The sequence below is a fragment of the Typopeltis vanoorti genome, chromosome 15 (genome assembly GCF_054136105.1).
Source record: "Typopeltis vanoorti isolate ZY-2024b chromosome 15, IOZ_Tvanoo_1.0, whole genome shotgun sequence".
Lineage (NCBI taxonomy): Eukaryota > Metazoa > Arthropoda > Arachnida > Uropygi > Thelyphonidae > Typopeltis > Typopeltis vanoorti.
In genome coordinates, this window is record NC_143563.1 from 36,502,985 (window position 1) to 36,523,797 (window position 20,813).

At 35.4% G+C, this 20,813-nt stretch overlaps 1 protein-coding gene across 1 annotated transcript; it reads left to right on the plus strand.

Annotated features, from left to right (window-relative positions):
* Positions 1 to 1,178: 1,178 nt before the first annotated feature.
* LOC150098625 (uncharacterized) lies at positions 1,179 to 20,158 on the plus strand. Its single transcript, XM_090405517.1, has 2 exons — positions 1,179 to 1,366; positions 18,166 to 20,158. The coding sequence occupies exon 2, from the start codon at positions 18,660 to 18,662 to the stop codon at positions 20,022 to 20,024; it is 1,365 nt and encodes a 454-aa protein (XP_090261643.1). The 5' UTR covers positions 1,179 to 1,366; positions 18,166 to 18,659; the 3' UTR covers positions 20,025 to 20,158.
* Positions 20,159 to 20,813: the final 655 nt, after the last annotated feature.

Here is a 20,813-nt window from a genome sequence, read left to right on the forward strand (position 1 = left end):
AATAAATGTTTTGAATTTGCTCTTGAAAATTAGGCTTTGGTGTATGAATGTTGTCAAGTCTCCGTAGCTTAGTCGGTATAGACGAAGCCGTTTGCTTAAAAAGACCTGAGTTCAAATCCCGTCTAGGACACGATGAGCTTAGAAGCTGAGCTAGAAGGTCTTATTCTGGCGTTGGAAGGGTTTTTTGGTCCTCAATAAAAGAAATCTGCCAATAAAAGACATTCAATTTATAAGTAAAAGAATACTTATAGGTGCAGGGCTAGCTACCGTATGTAATTATGCTTTACGAAATCCTAGGATACATGGAAGGTCGTGGGTGCTTAAGTGCCTGTTAAAACCACTGATGTCGATGTATGAACTTTGATAACATTGAGGGGAAAAATGATCTATTGTCTTTGAAGAATAATTGTCTTTATTTAATAATTAAGTATATTGAGTGAAGGGCCTTAGTAAAGCCCAGTAATTTTGCTAGTGTAAAACAATAAATCCCTCATTAGGAGGGGACTCAACCCATCCTAAACGGATGAGAATGATAGGATAGAACAGGATAAAATAATAAAAAGTTTAATGGCTAACGGTCATCTCGCGTTGAATAAAACAAGGAATTAAATTATTCCCGTCCGATCAGTATTAAACAAGTTAAGCAGCATCGAGTGCGGTCAGTACTTGGGAACACCGAGTGCTGTTGACATCCCCCCCCCCGCCTTTCTCTACTCCTGTTTCGTATAATGCCGAGTGGTTAGCGTATCCCCTCTCCAGCAAAAAGGCCGGATATGGATGGTTCTAATTATCTCTGAAAATACTAGTGGTGGTTATGGACAGTAGATGGCGTTGCTGTAAATGATAATGTAGTTGCGGTTCGCTGTAGTTGTTTAATTGAGTAGTGGAGAGATATGCTCTCAGGTAATAATAATAGAAATAATAACTGCATTGGAAAGCATGATTGTCTCTGTGGTACGCGATTAACGTTCCTAATATCCACTCAGAATTCGAATATCCATACGGTATCTGGTGCGAGAGTTAATTGCAAAAAGGCGCCGAAAGTAATTCCAAAAACAGAGATTTTACTTACAGGTGGTCACGTGGTATACATCGAGTCATTGCGATCAATGTATAAACCAGATATTATAATTTAATTCCTTGTTTTAATTGAAATATTTATCCCAACAGTTTCGAGATATACAAAGTCAACTGAGATAAGTACCGGAAATGCTTTCGCCAGATTTAAAAAAAGTGCCGAAAAGCAAGCTTCAGGCTTAATTCCCCCTCGCAAGGACTGTCTACAAGTGTATCTGTTCTGATCCCTTTAATGCAAGAGGTCCAATGCTAATGTCAGAAAGCGTGAATAGAAGATACAGAGGTTAAGGTAAATTTTGGCTGTTTTGATCGTTTTTAAGATAATTGATTTAACCCAATGCAGTTTTTAACCGTAGGTCTTAACATTATAGATCATATTACTACAAGTGAAGCAGGTATTTGCTTAAATCTTTTTTTTCTGCATGTTTTATGATTTGTTATACAAAGTTATTCACTTTTGCAAAGAGGTAATATATACTTTCATTGCATGCAGATTACATTTCAGTGAAACTGAACAAGAAGTACTGTGAGCTATCCATAGCATGCACACAACAACAACATCCATGCAGACATTTAGTCATGTATAGATACACATGACTAGAGGTCTAGAGTACTGAATTCCAGTTCAGAAATTAACCTTTTGGCACCTGAGATCTCCAAAGAAAATGAAAATGCTGCATTTGTTGTTGTTGTCGTTATTATTGGGAAACGGTGCTTTGTTTCAGACTTTTAAGTATGGGCATCTGCATAAGTAACCCATTAGATTTGAACAGGAATGTGCAAGTTGTCCAGTTGAGTCATTGACTACAGTAGAGAGTATACAAGAAAGCATAGAGGTAACTTACCATATCTGTATACAGATGCCAGGAGTATAAGGAACAAAGGAGTTGAGTTTGTTGCCTTAGTGAATACATTGTGGTCTCAGATTATTGACATCTGCCTTTTAGATGCAAATGTACTAACTGGTATTGTGTGTAAAGGTACAGTATTTTTTATGAAGAATAGACAAGATAGTAGATAAATGGTGTGTGTATGTGTGATACAAAGAATATCAGAGGATTTCAGTCCAGTTAGGGTAGATAGCTGCGATTGTACTATTAGGAACAGATTTCCATGTAGCAGTGAGTTTGAGGCTATTTGATGTGAGGTGGAATCTGACAAGATCAAATACATGATAGGGTGTTGCTATAATACCTAGTGAATCAGCTATTGGTGATGATGAAATGCGTCCCCAAACAAACCTAATAGGTACTAAATGATTAATCGTTGTGGATAACTTTCATTATCTGAACATTGATTCCGTGAAATTTCATGGAAGGAATGAAAACGAATTTATTGAGCTGCTGTGTGACAACTTCCTTAAGCAGCATATGAGAGAAGGAACTGGAAATCAAAGAGTGTTAGATCTGTTTATGGTGTCAGAGAGGAATTTCAGTGAAACACATGATTGTTCTGGCTTTGGGAGGTGACAGTGATCATGTTATACTGATGTGGGAAGTAGATAATTGTATGGATAGTCCATTTTGAAAGCATTACATGCTGAACTCCAAAGCAGAAAATTGTATGTGCAATTCTGCGCTCAGTGCTACTGCTACATGATGATAATGATGATTTATGGTTTTTTAATGGTGCAGGGATAGTAGAGGTCATACTATGCCATATCAAAGGTTATAGCAGTACACAAGATAAGACAACACAAACATCCATGTCCACGGCAGGATTCAAACCTGTGATCTGTTGGTTGGAGAGTTTGTATGCTAGCCACTTAGCCAACCAGGCCAGCTACCAACACACATGAGGAAGAAACTTAGGTGTATGAAAAAGAGATACTAGACCAATCCACAAACTGCTGAATATTAATTTGACATTGTGGACTGATGTGATATCGTCATGGATGCTAAAAGAGTTTTCATCTGACTTGGCTGTATAATTTGAGTCTCAACACAGGAAAGATTCCAGAGGAGCAGAAAGAATGTATGATAATCCCAGTTCACAATGATGGTGCAAAAACTGATGTGCCAAACCACTAACTAATTAGTATTTCTGGAGTAGTGGTGAAAATTTTGGAAAAAAGGTTAGAGATTGCAAACAAAAATGGGTTAAGAGAATCTATGCTTAGCAAAGAAAAGCATGGATTTACTAAAGGAAGGTCATGTTTGAGTAACTTGCCTGCATTTTATAATAATGTCACAGTTGTGATAGTTGACCTGGTTTGCTGAGTGGCTAGCATATCTGCTTTCCAGCCAAAAGGCTGCAGGTTCGAATCCGCCATGAGCATGGATGTTTGTGATTGTCTGTGGAGATACTAGTGGTAGTGGCAGGTGGTAGATTGCATTGGTGTAGTTGGTGAAGACGGAGACATATAGAGTAAGTGACCTCCCTCGATGAGTCTTTGGACTCCCTGGAGGTGTCACGTAATGATAATAATGGACAAAGGAAATGGATATACCATAATATGTTTGGACTTTGCTAAAGTTTTTCATAGGATTCATCATGGACAGCTGTTACATGTATTAGAGCAGAGTTTCCCAAACCTTTCCAGGAGAACTTCCATGTGAAGTTCTCTTGGAATTTGTCATTTTAGTTTTAAGCATTTTTCATGAATAAATATTTTATAATGGAAATATTCTGAGGAGAATAATATTTGTGAATATGTCGAAAAGCTCAGACCAAGAATGCCTAATAATATCTGTGTATCGTTAATTTTCACACATCAAAACCTTTCAACATTTGGGAAAGAGAATACCGCTGTTTGACCGATCGTAAAAGTTGCTTGCAAGCCATTTACAGCAATGGGCAGTGTATCCTCTGTTCTCAAAACCGAAAGAAATAACATCTGTGTTGCAAATGTTAGTGACCAATTAGCAAGGAAATATAAAGAAAATTTTCCATTAAAATTGAAGATCAAGGTAGTCTGCATCCGGTTCTCAAATCTAGTAATACTGAATACTTTCTTCGCAAGTTCGTATCGTAGCGTGAAAGTTTCGAAACCGTAGTGCCGTGATTTTTTAAAAGTAATAGACCTGCAGATTTAAATTTTAATATGAATAAGAGACAAGGGACTGTTTAATTTTGGTGTTAAGAAATCTCTTATTGAAGGTGTTTGTAACGCAACTGATAGTAAGTCATCCACCACCAGCCTACAAAGCGAACTCCAGGATGTACAAAAGGAGGGGAAAACTACCAGCACACAGGAGAAAAAATCTGCATTCACTTGTAAGTACTTATAATATTATAAATTTTTGGTGATCAGAATGGAATATGTCAATGAAAATCAGCACAAATTAATTTAATGATTTTTATGTTTAATTAATTAATAAAAATCAGCTAAATTAACAATTAATTATTAATTGTTATCTGGAAAAGACATAACAAGGTGATAAGAGAAAAGCTATTGAACATGCTGCAGTTATATGGTGTCAATGGGGCATTATATCGAGCTATACTTAGTTGTTATTTGAGTTTTAAGTCAGCAGTTAGAATGGAAGTATAGAAAGATCGTTTGATGGTAAATCTGGTGTCAGACAAGGATGTACATTATCTATACTGTTATTCATTATCTATATGGATCACATTATGAAGGAAAGTGGTATTAAACCTGACAACAGAATTGGATATGTTAATCTCAGCTATTTACTTTATGCAGATGATAATATACTTTTAAATAAATCGAGTACAAGTCTGCAAGATTCCCTGACTAAATTGAATAACTGTTGTAATAAATTTGATTTGAAAATCAGCAATAACAAGACAAAGACAGTGAAAATTGGTAGAAACATTAAAAATATCAACTGCATCATGAATGGAGAACCTATAGAAGAAGTAAAACATTTCAGCTATATAGGCACAATTTTTAGTGAAGATAGTAAATTAAATATGGAAATAGACAACAGAAATAAAAAAGGCAGTATAGTAGGAAGTAACTGAATAAATTTAAACAGAATAAGAGAGAAATTAGTTAGAACACTAAATTAGCTGTATACAAGACAGTATTCAAGTCAATTTTAACTTATGGATCTGAGAGATGGGTTAAAAATAAACCACTTGACCAGAGACCACAGATATGAGAGTTCTGAGAAAGATTAGGGGTTGTGAACAGATGGCAATGGCATGAATGACTATCATGTTCAAAACGAGGAGATTAGGAAAGAACTTAACATTATGTGTTAATAGAGCTGATTTCATGTGGTATGGTCACTTAAACAGAATAGGAGAGGAAAGGTTAGTAAAACAGGTGTTTGATTCCAAGATGGAAGGAAGGAGACCCAGAGGAAGACCAAGATATAGGTGGATTGATATAGTGAAAAGTGCCTTAGAAAACCGAAATATAAGATCTGATAATGTTGGACTCTTGATAGATAACAAATTGATTTGGGAGAAAATTGTTGATAGGAAGTTAAATGTAAGTTTTCATGTAGTACTATCATAATACCCTATATACCCCTTGAGGGTACATGTCAGGAATTTGATGATGGTAGTTTCAAGGCTAGGAATCCATGCTCTTTGAGTATCATGTCGAAATAAAATAGTTTAGTTTTGGGTGAGTTTTTTTTGACCAAGTTGAGCAATTTAATTTTTTTCATATCTGGGGAAATTTTATTTGCAAAGAGCTAATCTATAATGACTTGCTTCCTATTAGAACAATTTGGAATTTGTTTAATTGGGTGGAGTGATATGGAGCATTATAAATTATAACAACTGCATTTTTAGGAATGTCTGATATTAGTTTTTCTTCTACCCACATTTTGAAGATCATAGAATTCATTTGACTATGATAATCTCCAGTTGTTGAATTGGCTTTCTAAAGTAAATTTGAATTCGGGAAAAAAAACCATTTCTCCAACCACACACAAAATTATTATGTGCTGTGAGGCATTTCCGGTTTGTTACACTCCATATCTTCTTTAGATTGCCATTATCTTCCAAAAGTTTAATTACTGTCAAGTTTTGTCTCAATACATAATCAGTCTTTTCTTCTTCCTGAAATGTTGTATTGCTCTCAAATACTGCATTCTAGATAAAACTGTCACTCTCGATACGTTTCCTCCTGTGTCTTTTTGAAACAAAATCCGATTTCATGAAATATTTTCCATCAAGTTTCTTTTTTCCTAGAAAAACTATTCGTGAATAGTTTACTTCTTATAACGTCTATATCAAAATCATTCAAAGTTATGTTTTCGATGGTTTTGCTTTTCTGGTGCTTTTTAGGAGATTTAAATTTTGACTTATCTTTGCCTTTTGATTCCCTATGAATTCTTTTAACAGTCGATTCCGGTATGCCCACAATTTCACTTCAGAAATATAAACACGTTAACACAAGAATATTTTAATATTTGCCCAATATTTCCTATAGTTGACTGTATTGATTCACCTACTTACCGCATAGCCAAATATTTAGTGAAATTATTGAAATCACATATAAGCAGAACACTCTCTTTTTTGAAAAACTCTTCTGATTTCTTAAACAAATTAAAAAAAAAAAAATCTCATTACAACCTACTGATTTTATGAGCTTTGATGTGGAATCTCTATTTAGCAATGTACTTCTCAAAGAGACTTTACATTTACTGGCTGACATCTTCCCACAAGATATCGTAAAATTATTTGATTTCGTGATGCACTCTGGATATTTCTTGTTTCACAACAAATACAACCAAGTGGAAGGAACGGCCATGGGAAGTCCACTTTAACATGCTCTAGCCAACTTTTATTTGGAACATCTAGAAGACATCCTTTTTTCATCTATATACCAACCATCCTTTTGGGTTAGATATATAGACATTTTTTCACTGTGGCCTCACAGCAGAGATTCCTTACCCCTTCCTTTTTAGCCAAAATCAATTCTCTACCCTCATATTAAGTTTATACCATGGAGATTGAAAAAGACAACAAGTTATCCTTTTTAGACATCCTTCTCATCCGTTCGCCTTCAGGTATTCTGACAACAGCAGTTTACAGAAAACCTACTTTTACTGGACATTACGTTCTCAAACAATCTGCCCATCATCCTTATCAAAAAACATTAATTATAAAATGTGTAATTCGACAAGCTAGAACTAATTGCTCAACTCCTCCACGAATTAGAGAAAGAACTCATGAAAATGAGTTCTTTCTGTAATTCGTGACTTCTGATAAGACTGCACAACATCTGTTTGATTTCTGCAATCCTATCCAAAACAACAAAGAATCAATATGTAGAGTTCTAATTCCATATATTTCCAGAATCTCAGAACCAATATCAAGAATTCTGAACAAATATGATTTAACAGCCACTTATATTCCTATTAACAAAATATCCACATATTTCCCATTTTCTAAAGATAAACTCTCAACTATGTTGCTGCATGGTGTATATCAAGTTCCTTGTAACTGCAATCTGTTGTATTTTGGACAAACTGGGCGCTCTATAGAAAAAAGAATACAAGAACGTCAGTTGTATATTCTTCACAACAAATCTGATAAGTCTGGATTGGCACAGCAGGGGATAGAGACAAGCCACAACATTCTCTGGTCCAGGACTTGCCTTCTACACAGATGTCGCTATAAATTCAAACGCTTATTCAAAGAGAGTGCTGAGGCCTTACTTCACCGTCCTAATTTGAATCGAAATGATTGCCTATCCTTGTCAAAAATATGGGAAAGTGATAACACTAGGTTTTTTATTTATTTATTTTTTTTTTAATTGAGACCTTTTAATTCCTACATTAGTCTAATGCAGGCCTGCACAACTTGATTGTCTTTGAGGGCCAAACCGAACTTGGACTACCTGACCAAGGGCCAGATCACTTCGGATCTAGAATCTTAGACTAGTCCACTGCAGCTACACTTAAGTAAATTTGTTAGTAGGTCTACAGTAAATGCTAATTAATATGCATATTTAAATTTTTTAGAGCGTTACAATTAAAATTATAATCAAAATTATTTACAAACAGATATAGCTGCAAAGTTTACTAATAATTTCACTGAGAATATCACACTTATTCTCAGTGAAATATCAGTGGCTGAATGTTGCATTGTGACATTCAGAATGTCACAATGGGACACATTGCATTTCTTTGTTGCCACTATTTTATCAAAGTTTGGTGGCTGTTCTGAATATGGCCTCTAAATTGATATCACTTAAAGATGACTGCTGTTTAGTTTTGTTCAAGTTCATGACCGAAAATATTACTTAATGTTACGCTTTTTACTTAAGCTCATCGTGTCGAGATTGACAATATTAATTACAAAAACTAACGATGAAAAACTCATAATAATGCAGGTTATGATAACAGTTATGTAATGTATTGCTCCAGCTACAACCAACCACTACACTGCCAAAGCCAGTCAAGGCACGGCCAAATTTGTGTAATACGATTCGTTCTCATTTGTAGACATCAAGTCATTATCACGGAGATGTAACTTTGAATTTCCCCGCAGCAACACTAGCACTAACAAAACCTCGAAGTGATTATAATAATTTGTTATTAAATACGACAGTGGGAATAACTCCAAATGTAATTTATTGTCGAGTTGAAAGAAACATGATTGTGACATTAATCACATGAACGTAAACATGCAGTCTTAGAAAAATTTAATTCAATGCTAGGAAAAAATTGTCTAATTTCATATTCCCCTGTGTGATTAAATAATTCAATCAGGCAGATGGGCCAAAATAAATAGCATTGCGGGCCATATGTTGTGCAGGCCTGGTCTAATGTTATCTCTGAGTTTATAAATTAAGATTATTATATGAAATTGTAAATTAATACCTATAATTTGTTCATCTTAGCAATGTAACATCATGCAGCTCGTCCTACTTTTGAACGATCAATTGTTTGTATTCCACCTTGTAAAAAACTGTTCCTATCAAGCCACTGAGAATAGTCTGTTAATTTCAGACTGAAATATTTGGTAAATATTAAAATATTCTTGTGTTAACATGTTTATATTTCTTAATTTAATGTCACAAGTATCACTCAAGAACACAATTTCACTTGCACATTTTGCCACCTAAGAAATTGGAACAAGGAGACTGCCTTCTAATGATTCTTTTTTGTAGAATGTCAGCACATTATGCAATATTCTTTTGCAAGTGCTACCGAAAGGTTTAACACCAGAATTTGTTGACAGTACCGGATCCATCATATAAATAAATACAAAAAAAAGCAACAACAAAAATCAAGCTAGTAAATCAAGCAATGGACAAGAAATAACATGATTTTGTGATGAATCGCACATCTCTTAATCCTTTCTTCCCTTCAACACAAATGACTCTTCTTGACACTCTGCAAGCTGCAGTTCTCTCAACCGATGTTCTGCGACCTGCTAATTGCTACTTTTTTTTTTTTTTTTTTTTTTTTTTTTTTTTTTTTTTTTTTTTTTTTGTATGTGTCTGTGGGGGTGATTACTGTTGATGGCGGTTCACATGCCAGCATTAGTAATATCTCCTCTCCAATCGTATTCTCTCTGCCCTCCCTTGAAAATATTGTGCCTCTCACATTCCATCCCAATAATTATATCTTCTGTCAGCCACATCTTACTAATGCCTGTAACTTTTGGTCAAGGACTGGCTAATTGTGAACTTCTTACCCCTGTTCCAAATACTTCTGGCATTATTTGTTCATAAAGTGCACTATCCCCTTGACTCATAACCACCCTTACATTTTGTGCTGACTATCCCATTCTCATTAGTTACCTGAAGAACAATGTTCAACATTTTTGTTTCTCATACTCACTTGTCTCATTGGTGCCTGCATCCATGTACACACACTCACTTGCATCTCTCCCCCCCACACACACACCAATAATACCTCTAGTTTCCTGGTTTGTGCTTCCAGTTTCACTCCATTCAGCAGCACTTTTCTGGACTCCTAACATTAACTCCTTTTTAAATGCAACCTATTGGCCTTGTGTAAGTTTTGTCCATCAGACTCACTCCACACATCCACAGACTGCACATCATTTCTTTTACTTGCTCACTCTTCTCTTTTGCTACTTTCATGTTTTCCCTCAAGAAAATAACTTAATTTTGATAGTAAGAATGATCATATAGTTCTGATATGAGAATGATGTGCAGCCAGAAAGGTGCATCATCTGGTGAGAATAAGAAATTTGTGGAGTATAAAACAAAAGATTAAGACAGCATTGGAGTTTTGTCCATCATGGCATAAGAAACCAAAATCATTGTTTTATTTTTGTAATCATTGGAATGTTCTGTTGCTCTGTGCCACTCTTGATTTGTCATGTGTGAATTGCATGTGTCATAGTGTAATGTTTAGTTTTTTGTATTTTATAGTTTATTACGTTACTTTTTAACTCAGTATTATTATTTGATACCTCCAGGGAGTTCAAAGACTCATCGATGGAGAGTGTGCCAACAGCATCGAACGATTGGTCCCCTTCCAACTACTAACCGTGCTCAGACTTACTTAACTGAGCCATTAGTAGCAGAGGCTCTACCAATCGACCAACCTTTCCACTCTTACTTTGTTATTTTCGTGATTGCTTGAGCTTGTAGAAAATGCCTATGTGTTCTAATCTCTAACTCACGTATAATAATATTATTTAACTTTAATCCTTTAGTAATGTATTTAGCTTTACTCACCCCCCCCTTTCAATGCCATTAAGTATTCTCTCACTCATGCTAGTACCATAGACTTAGGAAAAGTCTTTGTGTGGAACCAAATCCTTACTCTACATTGCTATAATTCAAATGTATTAATCCTTAAAAATTTATTTTTGTTAACGACTGCACCATTAAGGATTGTTTAAAAGATTTTTTTTTCCCTTTACATACAAGAAAATAATTTAGCTAAGCACATAAAATAACCCTTAAATCAATTTTATCTCAAGCAACTCCGAATTACTCAGTCATAACTTCGCTTAGGTCATACAGGTTAAGTTTGTTTTTATGAGAAAGTGCATTGGCTAACAGAGATCAAGCAAGTCATTAACAAAACCAAACATGTTTATTCTAACTAAGACAATTAATATATAAAGGAAACAGTACATATCATATGTCTGATTTTCCACACATTCATTAAAACAATTCACTTAAAGCATTAGACATGGAAATTATTTACACTCAACTTATTAGACATGTGGATGGACTTTAGCACACATAGCCTTACTCTCATTACTATTAATATAAGGCAAAATTACACTATATACGTTCTAGCATTATTTAAGTCAACAGTATTCTATTATACACATTCAAACTGACTTGGCTTTCTGACCTCTTCAACACATTATGTCATTAGTTAAACAGAATCAACATCTATCATCTGTACACATAATCTAGGTGATTAACATAAAAACAATCTACTTAAAAGCTCATTATATCATTGTACAGTCCTGAATCCAAAAGAATTAAGTGTGAATTCTACTGGTTCTTTTCTTAAACATGCACTACGGCTGTGATCAGATACTATCCGATGGTACTCGTCTGGCGATTTCCTCCCTGCTAACAGCACTGCATTTCTTTTGCAATGTCAGGAACTGGTTCGGCTGCTACAAATCATCACGCACGTAGATCGGTACATTCATTGAAGAATTTTACGGGAGGATACCTTGAAATACAGCCTCATCTGCTAGCGAACTCCCCATGATCTTTAGAACTACTGCTCGCAGGACCTGACTCTTCCCCTCCTCGAGAAGTTTACCACAGGAACAAAAAATAAGAGAGTGTCTTCGCCCCTCAATGTCTGTCTTTTATATCATTTGCTGTCCCTTGGCCTTCCTTCCAAAACTTCTCGGATTTACTGGACGCGCCCTTATCACCCATGCTTACTTTAGGTTTTGGCGGCAAAACTCATACTCCGGTGACCTTTGAGACTGTTGTTGACCTTCAGTTTACTAGCCTAATCCTGTCTGATCCTTTTAGTTAAAATTGCTTGTGGTTCTACATTCAGATATTCTAACATTATATTGCAAAAATTTATTACATTACAGTAGGTTACATACATCTCTAATTATAAGTATTTTATGGCCTATGTAAAATCGATACAAGTGAAAAATATTTCTGTTTTTGACCACAAGAGATTTTACAATACAATTGGATGCAGAGATGATTTATCACCATGACTAATGAGCTACTGTTTATTTCATTTTAATATAATATTTTTATAGAAATTCTGATAATTGTGATTGTTTTTGATAACTAGCTGCAATCAAAGTGTATATAGTGAAATTAATTTAACATATCCTTGTTTATTATTTGTATAATCATCATCAGACCATAGTCAGGGAATCACACAAAGTTCATTGAAAACCATACCTTAAACTCATCACCACACTTAGACAATGTATTCTGCTCACCAACATACAAGGAAATCCTGTTCATCCCTCACCCCCATATAACTTCCAGAGATGCTTATTGTTTTACCTGACCTTCCTCCAATCTTTGAAAAATCTTAACCATGTTATGGTTTCAGGACTGTACACAAGCATAGTTATGAGGATCGGCTGAGGGAATGTGGACTGCAGAGTTTGGTGGATAGAAGAAGGAGAGGTGATATGATTGAGACTTTTTAAACTGTTGAGAGGTGGTTCCAGGGTTGACACTGGGGAGTTCTTTTGCTTGGTTGAACAGTGGGAAGGAGTGATTACAAGAGGCCATCCCTGGAAGTTACGAAAGGAAACTGTGAGCAAGAGGGTGAGGAGTGGTTTCTTTGCGTGGAGGGTGGTTGAACCATGGAATGCATTGTGTGATGGAGTGGTGAGAGCGAATACGGTCAATGAGTTTAAGGAGTGGTATGATAGACTTTGTGTTTCTTAAGGGGGACCTCCCCTCGATGAATCTTGACAGACTTTATGTTCTTAGGAAGGACCTCCCACGATGAGTCTTTGACTCCATGGAGGCCTGAATAATAATAATAATAATCTCTTGCTAACGTATGTCTCAGTAATATCACCCACCTTCCTATCTGCTAGGCCATGAAAATAACATGCCCTCATACATTTTATTTCAGAGACCTGATATTAACTTACTCTTTTCTGTACCTTTTCAAAAATATCCTTGTTTCTTGAAAACTAGATCAAATTTGTTCACAGTAATCTATATATGGCCTGAACAAGCCTTTAAGTAGTGAAAATAACCTTTCTCTATTTACTTGTCAGTGTCCTTCTAATAATTTCTTTAATATGGTGTATCATTCTAGCAGTGTTGCCTTAAATTTCAGTTTCCTGTCCACCATCCCTTATCTTCTCAACCTCCAAGATATTTCCACCAGTTGTATGTATACCAGTCTTAATATTCTTTCGAGATAAAATTTTAAATTTTACACTTCATAACACTAAAATAGTAACCCGGCCCGCGAAAACACACACATCCACTTGTCCACTCAATCTATTCAAAACGTCCTGTAAAACATCTGCTTATTTCTCTTTGCTGATCCCAACCTGTGCCTCAGGTGCAAAAAATTATACATCCCTGTTTAAACATCAGTATCATTAACATGCATATGATATAAATAGAATGACTTTTATAAAGTGGAACAACTTTACACTCCATTGAAATTTACCTTTTTAGAAGGCATTTCTTAAACAAGCATGTCAAGACTGCCCAGCTGTGGATGGGCAGGGGGGGGGGAGACATGATCAATATGTATAAGTTGTTAGGGGTTATTACTGGATTAATGTGGATGAGATTTGTCATGGAATGGGTAGAGACAGATGAAAAAACTAGTGGCTTTACCTGGAAGCTATATAAAGAGGATGTGAGCACATGGATGAAGAGTAGTTTTTGTCCATGGAGGGTGGTTGGAATGCATTGCCTGAAAGTGTGGAGACAATACATTTAAGTCATGACATGATGACCTGTATGTGTGATACTGGACCTCCTGCAGGGAGTCATTTGACTCCATACATGTCTGATGATGGGGTGCTTAAGGGTCAAAGCTGTATAACTAAGAGGAGACCTCCACATAGCCTTGAAAGGAATGCGGAGAACCGACCAGGGCTTCTTACCTAATGTCCAATCTTCACCTTCTCGTGGTGCACCCTGTTGGGTATCTCCCTGGATACTGAACGAATGAGGATGTACTGGCAATTTGGGATTTAGCCGACCAAATTGTAATTCTTATTGGCTTAAACCAAATTACAGAATGATGGTACAACATGAGAAAATTTCATGCCAGCTGGGGCGTCACCCGGGTAAACAAGGCCCCCGTTGTTTTTGGGGTGAAAACAACATAACCACAGTTAAAGATCGGTACTATCAACATAAGAATCCTGAATGGCAGAGAAATGGAGCTAGCTGAGGAATTAGATAAGTACAGATCGACATAATAGGGATGACTGAAACAAAAAAGACAAAAATTGGTGAGATCTTTCTGAGCAGTAAATACAAAATGTTATATTCAGGCAAGGAAAACAAGGAGTAGCCATAGTATTCAACACTAAATACAAGGCTAATCTTCTTGAATGACAGCCAGTCTCAAGTAGAGAGATGTGGGCAAATATCAGAATGGGGAATTAGACAATGAGACTTATTTGTGCCTATGGTCCCACAGAAGGTTCTACTAAGGTCGAAGTGGAGGAATTTTTCGATGCTTTAGAGAAAGCAACTGACACAATGAAAAAGGAAAATTTGGTCCTTGTTTGGGATCTAAATAGCAGAATAGGAAATGATTGTCAGACATACAAAAATATTTTGGGAAAATTTGGAGAAAAGAGCAAAGCTAATACCTGTTGGATTTCTGCTCGGGACAGGGACTGGTTATTACTAACGCCATGTTCCAACGTAAAAATATGCACAAATTCGCATGGAGAGAAGAGGCAAGGAATAAGAAAAGCCTCGTTGACTTATGTTATTGTTGATAGTGATGTTTTCTCCCTGGTTCAGGACACCAGAGTGTACAGAGGAATTGAATTTGAAAGGGATCACTATTTAGTCTTGAGCAGAATAAAATTGAATTTCATATCGAAAAGAATAACATGTAAGAAAGTTTTAAAGCGAATAAAAGTTGAGCAGTTCTCAGATGTGAACTGTAGACTAAAATACACAAAGGTTATTGAAAAAAAATGAAAGAGTCTGAGAACAGGAAACAAACCTTGGAGATTCAGTGGCAAGCCTTGAAGAAAACCCTGATTGATTCAGCCATAGAGGCATGTGGTGAGGTTGTGTGCAAGGATAAAAAATCAGAACTCCATGGTGGACACAGGAAGTTAAAGAGGCAGTGAAGTAAAAAAAGAAAGCATATCAAAAGTTCCTGGCAAATAAGTCAGCTTGTGCTCTTAGAGAATACAGAGACAAATGTAAGAAAGCTAAACACTGTGTAAAACTAGCTAAACAAAAGTCATTGGAGGACTTTGGCAAGAACATAGAAAATAAATATCAAGAAGGTGGTAAGGTATTCTGGAGGTTGTTGAAGAAGCTTAGAAATGGAGGAAAGAGTGCTGTAAAAGGAGTTCAAGATGATAAAGGTGACATGAAAACGTGAGAAAAAGATATCCTTGAAGTATGGAGTAATAACTTCGAAAAATTGCTAAATTTTTTGAAGTTATTACTCTGAGCAATGATAGCACAGTGTTAAAAAACACTCAACAGGCATACAGTCATGAATACATATCCATACTTGAAGTAGAAAAAGCCATCAAAGGCTTGAAATGTGGAAAGGCAGCAGGAGTAGACGATATTTGACCAGAAATGCTGTAGTATGGTGGTAAAAGTCTTACAGTGACTGCACTGCATACTTCAGAAGGCCTGGACAGAGGGACGAATTCCCGATGATTGAAGTAGAGCTCTCATAGTACCCATATATAAATAGGGAAATAAAACTGAATGTGAGAATTACAGAGGTATTTCCCTACTGAGTGTTCCTGGCAAGATTTATGCAAGCATACTTGAGAAACGATTGAGAAGAATTGTGGAAAAAAATCTTGGTGAAGAACAAACTGAATTCAGGCCGAACGGAGGCTCTCAGGATCAGATCTTCACTTTACGACAAATAGTTGAGAAAGTCTATCTGAAAAGGCATATGACAAGGTGCCAAGAAAGAAATTATTCAATACGCTACAGTTATATGGTGTCAATGGAGCATTTTATCGAGCAATACTTAGTCTTTATTTGAGTTTTAAGTCAGCAGTTAGAATTGAAGGAAGTACAGGATGATGGTTTAAATTTAAATCTGGTCTGAGACGAGGATGTACTTTATCCTCTCTGTTATTCATTTTCTATATGGATCACATTATGAAGGAAAGTGGTATTAAAAATGATAGTTCGAGATGGAGATGTTAATGTCAGCTCTTTGCTTTATGCTGCGGACAATGTTATACTTCTAAATAAATCTGCTACAAGTTTGCAAGATTCTCTGACTAAATTGAATAACTGTTGTAATAAATATGGTATGAAGGTCAGCAATAAAAAGACAAAGACAATGAAAATAGGTAAAATCATTGAAAATGTCAACTGCGTTGTGAACGGAGATCCTGTGGAACAGGTAAAACATTTCAGCTACTTATGCACGTTTTTTAGTGAAGATGGTAAATTAAATATGGAAATAGACAACAGAATCAACAAAGCTGATATGGTAGGAAGTCAATTGAATAAATTCGTAAGAAATTAGAGACAAATTAGTCCGAACACTAAATTACCTGTATACGAGACAGTGTTCAAACCAGTTTTAACTTATGGATCTGAGGGCTGGGTCAAAAGTAAAACACTTGACCAAAGGCCAGAGACCGCAGATATTAGAGTCCTGAGAAAGATTAGTGGTGTGAACAGATGGCATCAATGGCAATATCATATTAAAAACGAGAATATTAGGAAAGAACTTGACATTGTCAGCATCCAGGAATGCGTTAGCAGAGCTAATCTCAGGTGGTATGGTCACTTAAATAGAATGGGAGAGGAAAGATTAGCAAAACAAGTGTTCTCTGCCAGGTTGGCAGCAAAACGACCCAGAGGAAGACCAAGATATAGGTGGATTGATACGGTACAAAGTGCCTTAGATGATAGAAATATAAGATCTGATAATGTTGGAGTCTTGACAAGTAACAGACTGATTTGGAGGAAAATTGTAGATAGGAAGTTAGTAACGATGTAAATTTTTCATGTAGTACTATCATATCCTGTACACCCCTTGAGGATGTACAGGATATTCCTCTTATACCCCATTACTCACCATGTCCTTGCTATGGCATTCTCTTCTCATTCAAGCTCCACATGGTATGACACTTACGAGGATGAAATATGTTATCGAATTTTTCATTAAATAGTTTAACTATGTCCTCTGCAGTTCTAACATTTTCAGCAGATCATTCTCCCATAAGCATTCCTTCTTCCTACTGCCCACACTGCATTTTTGCTCTCCTTAAGATATTTTTCGGCGCTGATTTTTGTACTGCTTCCATAATGCTTTTTGTCAGATTGCATGCTTAATCTTTCTGTATTCATCCATTTTACACCTACCTTATTTGACCTTCTTATTCTTGAAAATATGTTTCAGACATGTGATGTACATTTTATTGATATATTGGTGGTGGGGGTGCTAAAATTTATGGGACATATTGCTAGAATTGCGAGGATTATGATGGTGATGCGGAAGACAGTGGCATTTAGAAATGGAAAGAGATCATGATCCCATTGTATAATGCCTTGATCAGACCACTTTCGGATTATTTTGCAGTGTGGATGAGGTTTTTTCATACAGTTTGGGTGAGAGGAGCTATGCCTGGAATGTATAAGAAAAGTCTGACCAGAGGAAAGTTAGGGTAGTGGGTGATTGGTTCCTGACAGTAAGGTGAGTGCAGAAACAATGAATGCATTTAAGGCACAGTGAGCTATGGGGTAGGACAGTGGTAGCTCTTGCATTCAGCCTTGACTACACAGAGGATATTATGATAATTTATTTCTGTAGTGATCTCTCTGTTATCTTGGTATCTTCTTGGGTTTTTCTCCTAACATTTGCTGTTAACTGAGGTATAGTGAACTGAATATAGGAGTCACTTAATGTTTTAACCAATTCAAGTGTTAATCAGAATGTGTTGCCTCTCATGGTAATGCATCCCAATTCTTAAATGAGGATTTAATGAAAGTTGAATAATTGAGAGATTGCTGTATTTGCAACAGTTGTATAAAACTAACTTTTATTGTTTTTTTTACAGATAAGCAAGTTTGGAAAAGTTTTGAGCAAAGAAGTGTCTAATTGATGATATTCGCATACTACCTTTGTTAGTAGATTTTGGTTCGTAATTAGAGAAAAATATATACACTTTCTTTAAGGGGAATTAATTGTTGTATTATTTAAATATATGTGTGTGCAGGTTTTATATACACCAGATTGGCTGTATAAAAAGTAATTTTTCTCTCTGTTACATTGCATGAAATGATTAATTGTAAAAAGCTTTTTTAATAAGAATATCAAATGGTATGACATTGAAATGCCTTTATGAAGAGGATTATAAAACAAGTAGGATTTATTCCCTATAATAGGAAGCAAATAATTAAATTTCTGTTACTCACTTTCTTAGATGTTTATTAAGAGCAGTGCTTTTGATAAACATAAAAACGGTAATGCAAGATCATCTGATCTTAAATATTTAAACCATTAAGGAAGTTTCTAAATGAAAGATATATTTGTCACATCTTGTTAAGCAAAATGAATCCTGATGCTGAAAATCTTGTAATATGTGAAATATGTGGGAAAAGATTCTCAGCAAAGCAGAATCTTATAGCACATGCAAGGATTCACACCCGAAAACCATTTACATGTGAACTTTGTGGGAAAACACTTTCTTCAAAAGAAAAACTTAAGAATCACATTATGATTCACACTAATGAGAAACCATTTGCATGTGAAGTTTGTGGGAAAGCATTTTCAAGAAAAGATAATCTTGCAACGCATGCAACAGTTCACACTAATAAGATACCATTTGCATGTGATGTATGTGGTAAAGGATTTTTACACAAACGAAGTCTGATAATACACGTTAGAATTCATACTAATGAAAAACCATTTGAATGTGAAGTGTGTGGTAAAACATTTTCAAGTAGACAGTGTCTTAAACAACATATAGTCGTTCATACCGATGAGAAACCATTTGTATGTGAAATATGTGGGAAAGCCTTTTCAAACAAAGGACGCCTTAGAAAGCACAGTAGGATTCATAATGCTGGTATACTAAAGCCATTTGCATGTGAAATGTGTGGGAAGGCTTTTTTAGACAAAACACGTCTTGCACAGCATGTTAGGACTCACAGTAGTGAAAAACCATTTGCATGTGAAATATGTAGGAAGGCATTTTCTGACAAAACAAATCTTATTAGGCACTACAGGGTTCACTCTAATGAGAAACCATTTCCATGTGATATATGTGGAAAAGCACTCTCAAGCAAACAAAGCCTTACAGCACACCTTAGAATTCACACTAATGAGAAACCATATACATGTGCAACATGCGGTAAAGCCTTTTCAAACAAAGTATCTCTCACAGCACATGCTAGAATTCACACTAATCAGACACCATCATTCATATGTGATATGTGTGGGAAAACATTTTTAAGCAAGAAGAATCTCATAATACACATTAGCCAACACACTAATACTACACACTTTACATGTGAAATATGTGGTAAAGGATTTTCAAATAAATGTCGCTTAAAATCACACTTGGTTGTTCACAGTAATGAGAAGCCATTTGCATGTAAAGTATGTGGGAAAGCATTTTCACGTAGGCAAGTCTTTACAAAACATGTTAGAATTCATGCCAATCAGAAACCCTTTAATTGTGAAGTATGTGGTAAAGCCTTTTCAGAAAAATCATACTTAAAAAGGCACACTATGATTCACACTGATGGGAAACCATTTACATGTGAAATATGCCTGAAAGCATTTTCAAACTATTATTATCTCACATCACATATGAAACTTCACACTAAACCGTTCACGTGTGAAATGTGTGGGAAAGCTTTTCAAAAAAAGCAGTTCCTTACTGCCCACATTAGGATTCATACTGATGAATAATTATTTGCATATGATATGTCTGTCAAGGACATTTTTGTTTAAACGTGCCATAAAAATTTGTATTATTCTTTGATATTTTAAATTATTTGTGCAATGTAAATAAAGCCTTTTAACCTACCCCAAAAATCTGACAAACCAACTTGTGAATGCTTGAATTGTTATCATTTTATAATCTTGTGAAAATGAAGTTACATTCCTACATAATTTTCTGATCATTGCATTTTGTTTGGAAATTTCTTATGAATGTCAAAAATCATTTGAAAATGGATTATTTAATAGTAGCACTGGAACTGGTTAAATTCCAGAGATAATTATCTTGCCTCATGACTTGAGTTGGTTGTCCATGTATTATTGGTAAATAACACAAGATGTATAAAATTCATAAGACATTTTATCACTGAGAATCACTCATAGAATCTTAAGAATTTGTAATGAAAAAAACTGTAACTGGTATATCCAAATTGTGCTTTGCTTCGATTTATTAAAATATGTCTCTTATAGAGGAACATTGTCTCTGATGATGAATGGAACTGAGTTTTATAGATAGGTCTTGTTGATGTCAGCAGAAATTCTTCCTGAAATTTGTGTAAAATCATGTATTCTTTAGAAATATAACTGATATAGTTTGTTTTCTGTTAATATGAACAACCAAAGAATTATCCATGCTGGGAGCTTGTTGATAAATTAATTGGTCTTGTGTAAAATAAAACTTTTTACAGTAGGCAGGTACAGCTATCCTTGTTCTGCCTTTTATGTGCAAGCCATTGATAGAATTATTATTTGTAGATT